At 38.0% G+C, this 13,037-nt stretch overlaps 1 protein-coding gene across 6 annotated transcripts in view; it reads right to left on the bottom strand.

The window, feature by feature from the left end:
- The window catches only part of COL14A1 (collagen type XIV alpha 1 chain), a 229,033-nt gene that overhangs the window by 95,694 nt on the left and 120,302 nt on the right, over nucleotides 1-13,037 (bottom strand). For all 6 annotated transcript variants that reach the window (XM_065895394.1, XM_065895395.1, XM_065895397.1 and 3 more), the window contains 6 exons: nucleotides 5,477-5,616; nucleotides 2,693-2,816; nucleotides 2,358-2,501; nucleotides 1,060-1,224; nucleotides 435-473; nucleotides 128-266 (listed from right to left, as the gene is read on the bottom strand). In XM_065895394.1, coding sequence (XP_065751466.1) covers nucleotides 128-266; nucleotides 435-473; nucleotides 1,060-1,224; nucleotides 2,358-2,501; nucleotides 2,693-2,816; nucleotides 5,477-5,616 — 751 coding nt within the window. The remainder of the gene's footprint in view (nucleotides 1-127; nucleotides 267-434; nucleotides 474-1,059; nucleotides 1,225-2,357; nucleotides 2,502-2,692; nucleotides 2,817-5,476; nucleotides 5,617-13,037) is intronic.

Below are 13,037 nucleotides of genomic sequence, written 5' to 3'. Positions count from 1 at the left end.
TCATCTGCTCTATCCATCATGGAAAATCCTGCTGGGAATTATTACAGCATATTTCTAGCTGATATCATTTCCACAGTGCGATATAATAAACAATAATTGACTTTAGTATCTTGCAATGGAAACATACTTGGTTGGCTGGGAAACCAGGGCATCTTTATGAAGTTGATAACAAGGATACACATTGAAGGTACCAGGCTCCATAGAAACCCCTTCCACCGATGAAAATTCCTTTTCAACCAAACCAAACATTTCCATCATCTTAAATCCTTTAAAAAAAAAAAAAGAAAGAAAGAAAAAGAAAAAAACAGGGATAGAGAAAAAGAATAAACAGGCACTTTAGGATTTTAAATTTCAAAATTAGTCTATTAAGGATGAAAAAATCTGGACCCAAAATGGGAGTTATTTAATATATTTGTATTTGTGAAATGGCATACCTGCAAGATCAATGTCATCCTTATGCACCAGTGGGCAGGCTGGAAGACAAAACAAACAAGATAAAACCCTAATTCAGATATTTTCCAAACATATTCTTTCCTTGTCCTGAGAACAGGAAGCTAACAATCTTGACGGAAGTCAGTTGTGGAGGAAATCCACACCACATGTGGCTACAGCTTTCTGTGGATTCATAAAGACTGAAACACTCTCACTTCTTCTTTTAAAACCAAAGGGTCCCAACTTCCTTCTCCTCTCCTGGGTCCATTAAAATCGATGGTGGTCACTTGATAGCATGTCTTGGGAGAAGTCCCACTTCTAATGTGTTACCCTGATGAGCAGACTTAACACATTTTTGAAAACTATCTGCTATAGCTGTTTAAGAGAGTTGCTTTTAAATACAGACCCTCGTCTCTTTAGGGAAAGTCTTTATCAACCTAAAACCCTGAACCAAGGAGAGGTAAGGTTTACTTCCCATATGCTTGAAACCACAAAACTTAATGTCTGCAGAACAAATAGCTTCTCCAAGTCAATTTCCTCTCTTCGGATCAGGATGGCACTCATTATTTAACTGGTATAAATATCTCAGCATTTAAGCAATGTAAGTGCAAATTCCAAAGAACTAACTTGCTGACGCAGTTTCACAGACAAAAGTAATCAACTCATCTTCAATTTTCTTAAAGGCGTCAAAGTCATCCACAAAGAAGACATGCCGGGCGCTGGGCTTACTGCCAATGCTAACCAACTCTGAGTAATCTGCATCAGCCACGCCGACTGCAAAAATGCTGTAGCCTGTGGTAAAAGGGGAACAGATTTCTGATGACTTTAAATTGCAGCAAAAACAAATAATGCAATATAAGACACGTCCAAATATTTAAAACATGTTTATTTAGGAGGGCCAGTGGGGATGGATAATTCACTCTTTACAGGTCTTCAGAATTCTGCATGCACATAATTTATGACAATTAACCCATCATCCCCTAAAGAAAGTTTCCACTTTATTTTTATTTATTTATTTTTTTTCACAGTATGCAGGCCTCTCACTATTGTGGCCTCTCCCATTGCGGAGCACAGGCTCCGGACGCGCAGGCTCAGTGGCCATGGCTCACGGGCCCAGCCGCTCTGTGGCATGTGGGATCCCCTGCATTGGCAGGCAGACTCTCAACCACTGCGCCACCAGGGAAGCCCTGAAAGTTTCTACTTTAAAGAAGCTTAAGAGAGTCAGTGTTTGAGACAAAATAGTTACCATTTGAGTAACATCTTTATTTTTGCATATTTTTAATAATGATTTTAGTATTTATGGGAAAAAGTGCAATTGAAACAAAAAAAGTTTCGTTTTTTTTTTTGTTTTGTTTTGTTTCATTTTCAGAAGTAGAAACTGAGATATTACAGGCTTAAAAGCCTGAGGTGGGTCATAGTTCAATGCTTGGCAAATACATATTAAGCTAGTCTTTGCTCATACAGATCTTATAGAATGCAATCTTCACATTTTGTGTTCTCCATTTTACAAATGAGGAGGCTGAGGCTGAGGAGTTTCTGTGATCAGTTTCCCTTCCCTGGTCCTTTTCATAGTATTGCACTTAATTTTCTTTTTGACCACACAGCATGACAGGGATCAAACCCATGCCCCCTGCAGGGGAAGCATGGAATCTTAAACAAATGGATCACCAGGGAAGTCCTATAGTGCACTTAATTGATGGAGTTGCTTATATAGGGCATCCTGTATGTAACAAAAGTACTGGAGAAAATACAGCAAAATCATAGATTTGTAACCTGGAAACTTTTAAAAATCATATTGTCCAGTTAATATTAAGAAACATTTAGAAACATTTTAGTCATGCTGATGTAGCCTATAAATGTGTATTCAGAAAACAAGGCTAACGGTATTATTGGTAGCCACTGTTGCTTAGCTGTGTAAAACTTACCATCTGATTGCATCTCCCTGGAGATTTTGCTCACATCATCTTGTGATCTTCCATCAGTTATAACCACGATGACCTTCGGGATGCCTCTTCTGGTTCCTGACTCTGCAGTAAACAAGGTATCTCGGACATGCTTAATTGCTTTTCCTGAAACAAAGGAAGGCAACAATTCAATTTCATTTCCTCCCTTACTAGAGATGGAAGAGTGGGAACGAAGTTCTTAAGTCAATGAAAAACCTTTTTTTAAAAAAATCTATATTACTATGCTTCAAAAAGAAGTCATTTCAGTAATTAGTAATAATTATTTCGGGTCTTACCTGGGCTTCTTGTGGTTTTACCTGTTTTTGTATTTCCTCCTTTGTACGAGATATGTTTAATTGCATCAAGAACAGTCTCTTTGGTTTTGTAAGAGTTAAGTTTAAATTCTGTCCTGGGGTCATCAGTGAACTGGACCATTGCAACCTAGAGAGAGAAGGTGTGTTCATTTTTATGTATATTGTAAACTTCCTCTCTGCCAGAGAGCACACACTATAGCATGATTACAACTACAGTTTTTTTAAAATTAATTAATTTATTTATATTTTTAATTTTTGGCTGTGTTGGGTCTTTGTTGTTGCATGCAGGCTTTCTCTAGTTGTGGTGAGCAAGGGCTTCTCTTTTTTATGGTGTGTGGGCTTCTCACTGTAGTGGCTTCTCTTGTTGCGGAGCATGAGCTCTAAGCATGCGGGCTTCAGCTGTTGTGGCTCAAGGGCTCTAGAGCGCAGGCTCAGTAGTTATGGCACACAGGCTTAGTTGCTCTGTGATACGTGGGATCTTCCCAGACCAGGGCTCAAACCCGTGTCCCCTGCATTGGCAGGCGGATTCTTAACCACTGCACCACCAGGAAGTCCTACAACTACAGTTTTCATTTCTTTTTTAACCCAGTCCACAATTTCCTTGGTTTAAACCATACAAGTTACATACCAAGTCTGACGACGTCTTAACAAAGTACTTTTCAGGAAGTACTTTATTTTAAAAATCTCTCCCTAAAGCATGAAGACCTTTTGCCATCTCAATTGACAGATGGGAAAATGGCAGCCTAGATCTTCTAACTTGACAAAGTTCAGAGAAAGAATTGAAGTTGCACTATTTACAAGGATTTCTTTATGAAACAAACCTATGAAATAATTACTACTATTCTACCATTTTACAGATCGGAAACTGAGGGATAGAAAGCCAAGTAAAGTACCCAAGATTACTAGAGTAGCCACTGGCAGAACCAACAGCTGAAGCCAGGTAATTCTACTTTAAAATCTGTGTTCTGAATCACTGCAGTATAAACCATCCTGGCTTCATTTCCTACAATTTGCTTCTATTCCTGTGCAACTTTGGGGACATTTAAAATTTATTATATTTTTTGTTTGTTTTTCAGAATTATGAAAGGGCTTCTTTTTGGCTTTGTGAGCCTTCAATTTCTACCAGCCTATCAAGGTCTATTGCAAATGTCATCATCTTTAGGAAACCTCTATTCAAAACAAATTTCTCCCTCCCTGAAATGCCTGAGCATTTTATCTATTCTTCTCTTCTGGTTCCCCTTACATCCAAGTTTTCTCGGCCATTCTTCCAAGACATATTATCAATCTGTTCACTTTAGTGCATCTCACTGCTACCATCCTAGCCCAGGCCTCCATCATCTCTGTGTTGGACCATGAGAGCAGCATCCCAGGTGGTCTCTCCACTTCCACTCTCACCTTTATTAGTACTCACACTCCACGAAGCAGTCAGAATGATCTTTTTTAAAAAGCATATCAGATCTTCTCTCCTTAAAACTTCCCAGTGGCTTCCCATTGTATTTAGGATGATACCCAACTTCTTCAGTGGGTCATAAGACTCAAGGTGATCTAGCCCTGTTTACTTCTTCCATCTCTTCTTCTCCCCCCAGCCCCCCCACAGGATCATCCATTATATTCCAGCCCCAAGTTTTAGCACCTGAAGCCTCAAAACTCATTCTCAACTTAGGCCCTCTGCACTTACTACTTTCCCTGTCTAGAAATTCTACTTTCAAATCTTCTCAGCATCATTCACATCTCAGTTCAGAAGCCACCTCCTCAAAGAAGACTTTGTGGATCACTCAGTTTAAAATAAACTTTGGTAAATTTAAATCTCAGGTGGAAAGCTCGCATCCCTACCTTGTGAATTTATTTGTTGGCCAATTTGTATCTGTCTCTCATCCTCCTCCTCTCCCTACCTTTAAGAATATGAGCGGGCTTCCCTGGTGGTGCAGTGGTTAAGAATCCGCCTGCCAATGCAGGGGACACAGGTTCGAGCCCTGGTCCGGGAAGATCCCACATGACACGGAGCCCGTGCACCACAACTACTGAGCCTGCGCTCTAGAGCCTGTGAGCCACAACTACTGAGCCCCCGTGCCTCAACTACTGAAGCCCGCATGCCTAGAGCCGGTACTCCACAACAAGAGAAGCCACTGCAATGAGAAGCCCGCGCACCACAACAAAGAGTAGCCCCCGCTCGACGCAACTAGAGAAAGCCCGCGCGCAGCAACAAAGACCCAACTCAGCCAAAAATAAATAAATAAATAAATAAATAAATAAATAAAATATACTACCGTCTTGAGATTAAAAAAAAAAAAAAGAATATGAGCAACATGAAATTAGGGACATGTCTGTCACACCCATTATGACAGTACTGTACCTAACCAAAATAAGTTCTCAATAAATATTTGTTGAATGAATAAATTAGTTTTCTATGTTCTACTTGTTCTGTAGTAATTTGTGACGATGACCTCTCTCTTTCAAGATTTTAACATCCTCGAGGGCAAAGAAAATATTGGATGTTCCTTTAGAGAGACACTCTATCCTAGTATATAGAAGACACATCTGCTGACATGGTCATTCTAACCTGTCTTAGTTTGCTGAACTCAAGCGCTTTCAAGGATTAGCATCTTCTCAAGCTCTGTCACACACCAGTAAGCTGCTTCTAAACTCAGACTTGTCTATACTCTCATTTAGGGTTGGATCCAATCAGGATAGTTCTTTACCCATATTCCCTGACAAGTAGCCATAATAAGAGCTTGGAATAATTTTTTCATGCATAGAATGAATTAATGATTCATCTATCAGCCTTACTTGAGTTCCATCTGCACCTATCTTGTCCAGAGCTCCAACAGTGCTATACAGGAAGTTAATGATCTTATTGAAATTTTCATCACCAATACTCCAGGATCCATCCACCATAAACACCAGGTCGGCTTTGGCAGCTTTACATACTGGAGACCAAGAATTAATTTTGAATCAGGGAAAAGGGGAAAACACAGTAGTTATGACACCAACAAAGCAGATAATGGTTTCCCTCTGGTAGCTACAGCCCGAAGGAAAGATATACATCTTACTCCAACCTCTTGCTCATGACCATCATGGCTCTCCTACACCCAAGTTTCCTAGTCATGACAAAGAAACTTCAATCAAATGTGTGGAATTAAAGAGAAAAAAATCTACCGATCTCAGCCCCAAAGAACAGAAATGGGAAGACTGAAAAGTGTAGAACTAAAGTGATTTAGAGACAGAAGCATCAGCAAACACTCTAGTGCCTACTGATTAGAAGGAAATCCAAGCTACCACTCTGTGCACCCTGCCCTCTGCTGATTGAATTAACAATGTGAGAGAGATTCAGCTTCCAGGAGGAAGGCATACCACACAATGGAAGCAGATTAATCTAAAACTTGATATGCATTTGGACGGAGGCCATAAGCAAACTTTAATTCCAGCCTTGCTCAGAAATCCTGTCTATGCCCTTCTGACACCCAGTGATGCATATCAAGAAATGCACATTATCCCAACTCAGGGAAACTTTTATCAGCAGGTAATACTGATATCAATGTTGAAAAACAGGCAAAAATCACATTAACAAAAACCTATTCCACTGAAAGCATTTTTTAATAGTCTTGTATCACGTGCTGTTTCAGATTATCTATGCCTCTCTTCCCCTTCATTACTGTAGACCACGGTGGTTAACTCTGTTTTATGATGAAACAATTTAGTCTTTAATAATCTGAATCTTTTTATCTTAGGCCATTTGCACACAAATATTCTGTGACCTAATGTACCTTTCACCTTTCTTTAGAAAAAAAATTTACTTGACTTTTATTTTATTAAGTGGAACTTTATTCCCTTAAAGCTATTTACGATGTAAAATAAATCATCTCTGAGTTAGTACTCGAGGGACAATAAGGATTTGGTCAGGTTGTTCTCATGAGTTCCACAATGTATAACATTTTACATATTTATGGTTTGAATTTGAAGCTGAAGGGGACCACATGATCTATAATTATAGCTTACAAAAGAAAACCTGGTGGTCTGTTTTCAAGGAAAGACAAAATCTAGATTAGGTTTTACCTTCGAAATGAGAGCAAAATCTATTTGAAAACATGCTAAAATTGAAAAACTTAATACAAGAAAGAAAAAAAAAAAGAAAATACATTAAAATACAGGAAGGAATTACCCCTGGAATATGAAATTGTATTTTCAATTTTCTTCTTTGTACTCTTTTCTGTTTCTTTTTTTTTAAAACATCTTTACTGAAGTATAATTGCTTTACAATGGTGTGTTAGCTTCTGCTTTATAACAAAGTGAATCAGCTATACATATGAAAATATCTCCATATCTCCTCCCCCTTGCATCTGCTTCCCACCCTCCCTAGCCCACGCCTCTAGGTGGTCACAAAGCACCGAGCTGATCTCCCTGTGCTATGCAGCTGCTTCCCACTAACTATCCATTTTACACTTGGTAGTATATATAAGTCCGTGCCACTCTCTCACTTCATACCAGCTTATTCTTCCCCCTCCCCGTGTCCTGAAGTCCATCCTCTAAGTCTGCGTCTTTGTTGCTATCTTGGGCCTAGGTTCTTCAGAACCATTTTTCTTTTTTTAGATTCCATATATATGTGTTAGCATATGATATTTATTTTTCTCTTTCTGAATTACTTCACTCTGTTATGACAGGCTCTATCTAGGTCCATCCACCTCACTAAAAATAACTCAATTTCGTTTCTTCTTAAGGCAGAAATATTCTACTGTATATATGTGCCACATCTTCTTTATCTATTCATCTGTTGATGGACACTTAGGGTGCTTCCATATCCTGGCTATTGTAAATAGAGCTGCAAAGAACATTGTGGTACATGACTCATTTTGAATTATGGTTTTCTCAGGATATATGCCCAGTAGTGGGATTCCTGGGTTGTATGGTAGTTCTATTTTTAGTTTTTTAAGGAACCTCCATACTGTTCTCCATAGTGGCTGTATCAATTTATATTCCCACCAACAGTGCAAGAGGGTTCCCTTTTCTCCGCACCCTCTCCAGCATTTATTGTTTCTAGATTTTTTGATGATGGCCATCCTGACTGGTGTCAGGTGATACCACATTGTAGTTTTGATTTGCATTTCTCTAATGATTAGTGATGTTGAGCATCCTGTCATATGTTTGTTGACAATCTGTATATCTTCTTTGAGAAATGTCTGTTTAGGCCTTCTGCCGATTTTTCGATTGGGTTGTTTGTTTTTTTGATATTGAGCTGCATGAGCTGCTTGTAAATTTTGGAGATTAATCCTTTGTCTGATGATTCATTTGCAAATATTTTCTCCCATTCTGAGGGTTGTCTTTTCGTCTTGTTTATGGTTTCCTTTGCTGTGCAAAAGCTTTTAAGTTTCATTCGTTCCCATTTGTTTATTTTTGTTTTTATTTCCATTTCTCTAGGAGGTGGGTCAAAAAGGATCTTGCTGTGATTTACATCATAGAGTGTTCTGCCTATGTTTTCCTCTAAGAGTTTTATAGTGTTTGGCCTTATATTTAGGTCTTTAATCCACTGTGAGTTTATTTTTGTGTATGGTGTTAGGGAGTCTTCTAACTTCATTGTTTTACATGTAGCTGTCCAGTTTTCTGAGCACCACTTACTGAAGAGGCTGACTTTTCTCCATTGTATATTCTTGCCTGCTTTATCAAAGGAAGGTGACCATATGCATGTGGGTTTATCTCTGGGCTTTCTATCCTGTTCCATTGATCTATATTTCTGTTTTTGGCCAGTACCATACTGTCTTGATTACTGTAGCTTTGTAGTAGAGTCTGAAGTCTGGGAGCCTGATTCCTCCAGCTCTGTTTTTCTTTCTCAAGATTGCTTTGGCTATTCGGGGTCTTTTGTGTTTCCAAACAAATTGTGAAAGTTTTTGTTCTAGTTCTGTGAAAAATGCCACTGGTAGTGTGATAGGTATTGCATGCAATCTGTAGATTGCTTTGGGTAGTAGAGTCATTTTTACAATGTTGAATCTTCTCGTCCAAAAACATGGTATATCTCTCTATCCGTTTGTACCATCTTTAATTTCTTTCGTCAGTGTCTTACAGTTTTCTGCATACAGGTCTTTTGTCTCCCTAGGTAGGTTTATTCCTAGGTATTTTATTCCTTTTGTTGCAAGGGTAAATAGGAGTGTTTCATTAATTTCTCGTTCAGATTTTTCATCATTAGTGTATAGGAATGCAAGAGATTTATGTGCATTAATTTTGTATCCTCCTACTTTACCATATTCATTGATTAGCTCTGGTAATTTTCTGGTAGCATCTTTAGGATTCTCTATGTATAGCATCATGTCATCTGCAAATAGTGACAGCTTTACTTCTTCTTTTCCAATTTGGATTCCTTTTATTTCTTTTTCTTCTCTGATTGCTGTGACTAAAACTTCCAAAAATATGTTGAATAATAGTGGTGAGAGTGGACAACCTTGTCTTGTTCCTGATCTTAGAGGAAATGGTTTCAGTTTTTCACCACTGAGGATGATGTTGGCTGTGGGTTTGTCATATATGGCCTTTATTATGTCGAGGTAAGTTCCCTCTATGTCTAGTTTCTGGAGGGTTTTTATCATAAATGAGAGTTGAATTTTGATGAAAGCTTTTTCTGCATCTACTGAGATGATCATATGGTTTCTCTCCTTTAATTTGTTAATATGGTTTATCACATTGATTGATTTCCTTATATTGAAGAATTCCTGCATTCCTGGGTTAAATCCCACTTGATCATGGTGTATGTGCTGTTGGATTCTGTTTGCTAGTATTTTGCTGAGGATTTTTGCAGCTATGTTAATCAGTGATATTGGCCTGTAGTTTTCTTTCTTTGTGACATCTTTGTCTGGTTTTGCCATCAGGGTGATGGTGGCCTTGCAGAATGAGTTTGGGAGTGTTCCTCCCTCTGCCATATTTTGGAAGAGTTTTGGAAGGATAGGTGTTAGCTCTTCTCTAAATGTTTGATAGCATTCACCTATGAAGCCATCTCTCCTGGGCTTTTGTTTGTTGGAAGATTCTTAATCACAGATTTAATTTCACTGCTTGTGATTGGTCTGTTCATATTTTCTATTTCTTCCTGGTTCAGTCTCAGAAGGTTGTGCTTTTCTGAGAATTTTCCATTTCTTCCAGGTTGTCCATTTTATTGGCATAGAGTTGCTTGTAGTGATCTCTCATGATCCTTTGTACTTCTGCAGTGTCAGCTGTTACTTCTCCTTTTTCATTTTTAATTCTGTTGATTTGAGTCTTCTCCCTTTTTTTCTTGAGGAGTCTGGCTAATGGTTTATCAATTTTATCTTCTCAAAAAACCAGCTTTTAGTTTTATTGATCTTTGCTTTTTCATTTATTTCTGATCTGATATTTATGATTTCTTTCCTTCTGCTAACTTTGGGGTTTTTTTGTTCTTTCTCTAATTGCTTTAGGTGTAAGGTTAGGTTGTTTATTTGAGATGTTTCTTGTTTCTTGAGGTAGGATTGTATTGCTGTAAACTTACCTCAGAACTATTTTGCTGCATCCCATAGGTTTTGGGGTGTCATGATTTCATTGTCCTTTGTTTCTAGGTGTTTTTTTTATTTCCTGTTTGATTTCTTCAGTGATCTCTTGCTTATTCAGTAGTGTATTGTTTAGCCTCCATGTGTTTGTATTTTTAACAGATTATTTTCCTGTAATTGATATCTAGTCTCACAGCATTGTGGTCGGAAAAGATACTTGATATGATTTCAATTTTCTTAAACTTACCAAGGCTTGATTTATGACCCAAGATATGATCTATCATGGAGAATGTTCCATGAGCAGTTGAGAAGAAAGTGTATTCTGTTGTTTTGTGATGGAATGTGAGAATGGAATATCCTATAAATATCAGTTAAGTCCATCTTGCATCTTGTTTTACGTATTATTTAATGCTTCTGTTTCCTTATTTATTTTCATTTTGGATGATCTGTCCATTGGTGAAAGTAGGGTGTTTAAGTCCCCTACTATTATTGTGTTACTGTCAATTTCCCCTTTTACGGTGGTTAGCATTTGCCGTAGGTATTGAGGTGATCCTGTGTTGGGTGCATAAATACTTACAATTGTTTTATCTTCTTCTTGGATTGATCCCTTGATCATTATGTATTGTCCTTCTTTTTCTCTTGTAATAGTCTTTTTTTTAAAGTCTATTTTGTCTGATATGAGAATTGCCACTCCAGCTTTCTTTTGATTCCCATTTGCATGGAATATCTTTATCCATCCCCTCACTTTCAGTCTGTATGTGTCCCTAGGTCTGAAGTGGGTCTCTTGTAGACAGATATACAGGTCTTGTTTTTGTTTCCATTCAGCCAGTCTACGTCTTTTGGTTGGAGCATTTAATCCATTTATGTTTAAGGTAATTATTGATATGTATGTTCCTATTACGATTTTCTTAATTGTTTTGGGTTTGTTTTTGTAGGTCTTTTCCTTCTCTTGTGTTTCCTGCCTAGAGAAGTTCCTTTAGCATTTGTAGTATAGCTGGTTTGGTGGTGCTGAATTCTCTTAGCTTTTGCTTGTCTGTAAAGGTTTTAACTTCTCCATCAAATATGAATGAGATCCTTGCTGGGTAGAATAATCTTGGCTGTAGGTTTTTCCCTTTCATCACTTTAAACATGTCTTGCCACTCCCTCTGGCTTGCAGAGTTTCTGCTGAAATATTAGCCGTTAACCTTATGGGAATTTCCTTGTATGTTACTTGTTGTTTTTCCCTTGCTGCTTTTAATATTTTTTCTTTGTATTTAATTTTTGATAGATAGTTTGATTAATATGTGTCTTGGCATGTTTCTTCTTGGATTTATCCTGTATGGGACTCTCTGTGCTTCCTGGACTTGATTAACTATTTCCTTTCCCATATTAGGGAAGTTTTCAACTATAATCTCTTCAAATATTTTCTCAGTCCCTTTCTGTTCTCTTCTTCTTCTGGGACCCCTATAATTCGAGTGTTGGTGTGTTTAATTTTGTCCCAGAGGTCTCTGAGATTGTCCTCAGTTCTTTTCATTCTTTTTTCTTTATTCTGCTCTGCAGTAGTTATTTCCACTATTTTATTTTTCAGGTCACTTATCCGTTCTTCTGCCTCAGTTATTCTGTTATTTACCCCTTCTAGAGAATTTTTAATTTCATTTTTTGTGTTGTTCATCATTGTTTGTTTTCTCTTTAGTTCTTGTAGGTCCTTGTTAAACGTTTCATGTATTTTCTCTATTCTATTTCCAAGATTTTGGATCATCTTCACTATCATTGTTCTGAATTCTTTTTCAGGTAGACTGCCTATTTCCTCTTCATTTATTAGGCCTGGTGGGTTTTTACCTTGCTCCTTCATCTGCTGTTAGTTTTTCTGTCTTCTCATTTTGCTTAACTTACTGTGTTTGGGGTTTCCTTTTCTCAGGCTGTAGGTTCGTAGTTCCCATTGTTTTTGGTGTCTGTCCCCAGTGGCTAAGGTTGGTTCAGTGGGTTTTGTAGGCTTCCTGGTGGAGGCGACTAGTGCCTGTGTTCTGGTGGACGAGGCTGGATCTTGTCTTTCTGTTGGGCAAGTCCACATCCGGTGGTGTGTTTTGGCATGTTTGTGGCCTTATTATGATTTTAGGCAGCCTCTCTGCTAATGGGTGGGGTTGTGTTCCTGTTTTGCTAGTTGTTTGCATAGGGTGTCCAGAATTGTAGCTTGCTGTCCATTGAGGGGAGCTGGGTCTTAGTGTTGAGATGGAGATCTCTGGGAGAGCTTTCTCCATTTGATATTATGTGGAGTTGGGAGGTCTCTGGTGGACCAATGTCATCCACTCAGGTCTCCCACCTCAGAGGCACAGGCTTGACACCTGGCCAGAGCACCAAGATCCTGTCAGCCACACGGCTGAGAAGAAAAGGGAGAAAAAAGCAATAAAATAAAATAAAGTTATTTAAATAAAAATCATAAAGTAATAAAGAAAGAAAGAAGTGAGCAACCAAACCAAAAAACAAATCCACCAGTGATAACAAGGGCTAAAAAGTATACTAAAAAAACAAAACAAAAAAACCAGACAGACAGAACCCTAGGACAAATGGTAAAAGCAATGCTATACAGACAAAATCACAGAAAGAAGTATACACATACACACTCACAAAAAGGGAAAAAGGAAAAAAATATATATATATTATATTGAAAAAAAAAGGAAGACAGCTACCAAATTGATAAAAAAATCTACCAGTGATAATAAACTCTAAATACTAAACTAAGTTAAACATAAAACCAGAAACAAATTAGATGAAGAAAGCAAACCCCAAGTCTACAGTTGCTCCCATAGTTCACCTCCTCAATTTTGGGATGATTCACTGTCTATTCAGGTATTCCAGAGACGCAGGGTACATCAAGTTCATCGTGGAGATTTAAT

This window comes from Phocoena phocoena, chromosome 17 (assembly GCF_963924675.1).
Source record: "Phocoena phocoena chromosome 17, mPhoPho1.1, whole genome shotgun sequence".
NCBI classification, from domain to species: domain Eukaryota; kingdom Metazoa; phylum Chordata; class Mammalia; order Artiodactyla; family Phocoenidae; genus Phocoena; species Phocoena phocoena.
Note: the sequence above shows the minus strand (reverse complement) of the source record. Positions and strands in the feature narration are given on the sequence as shown.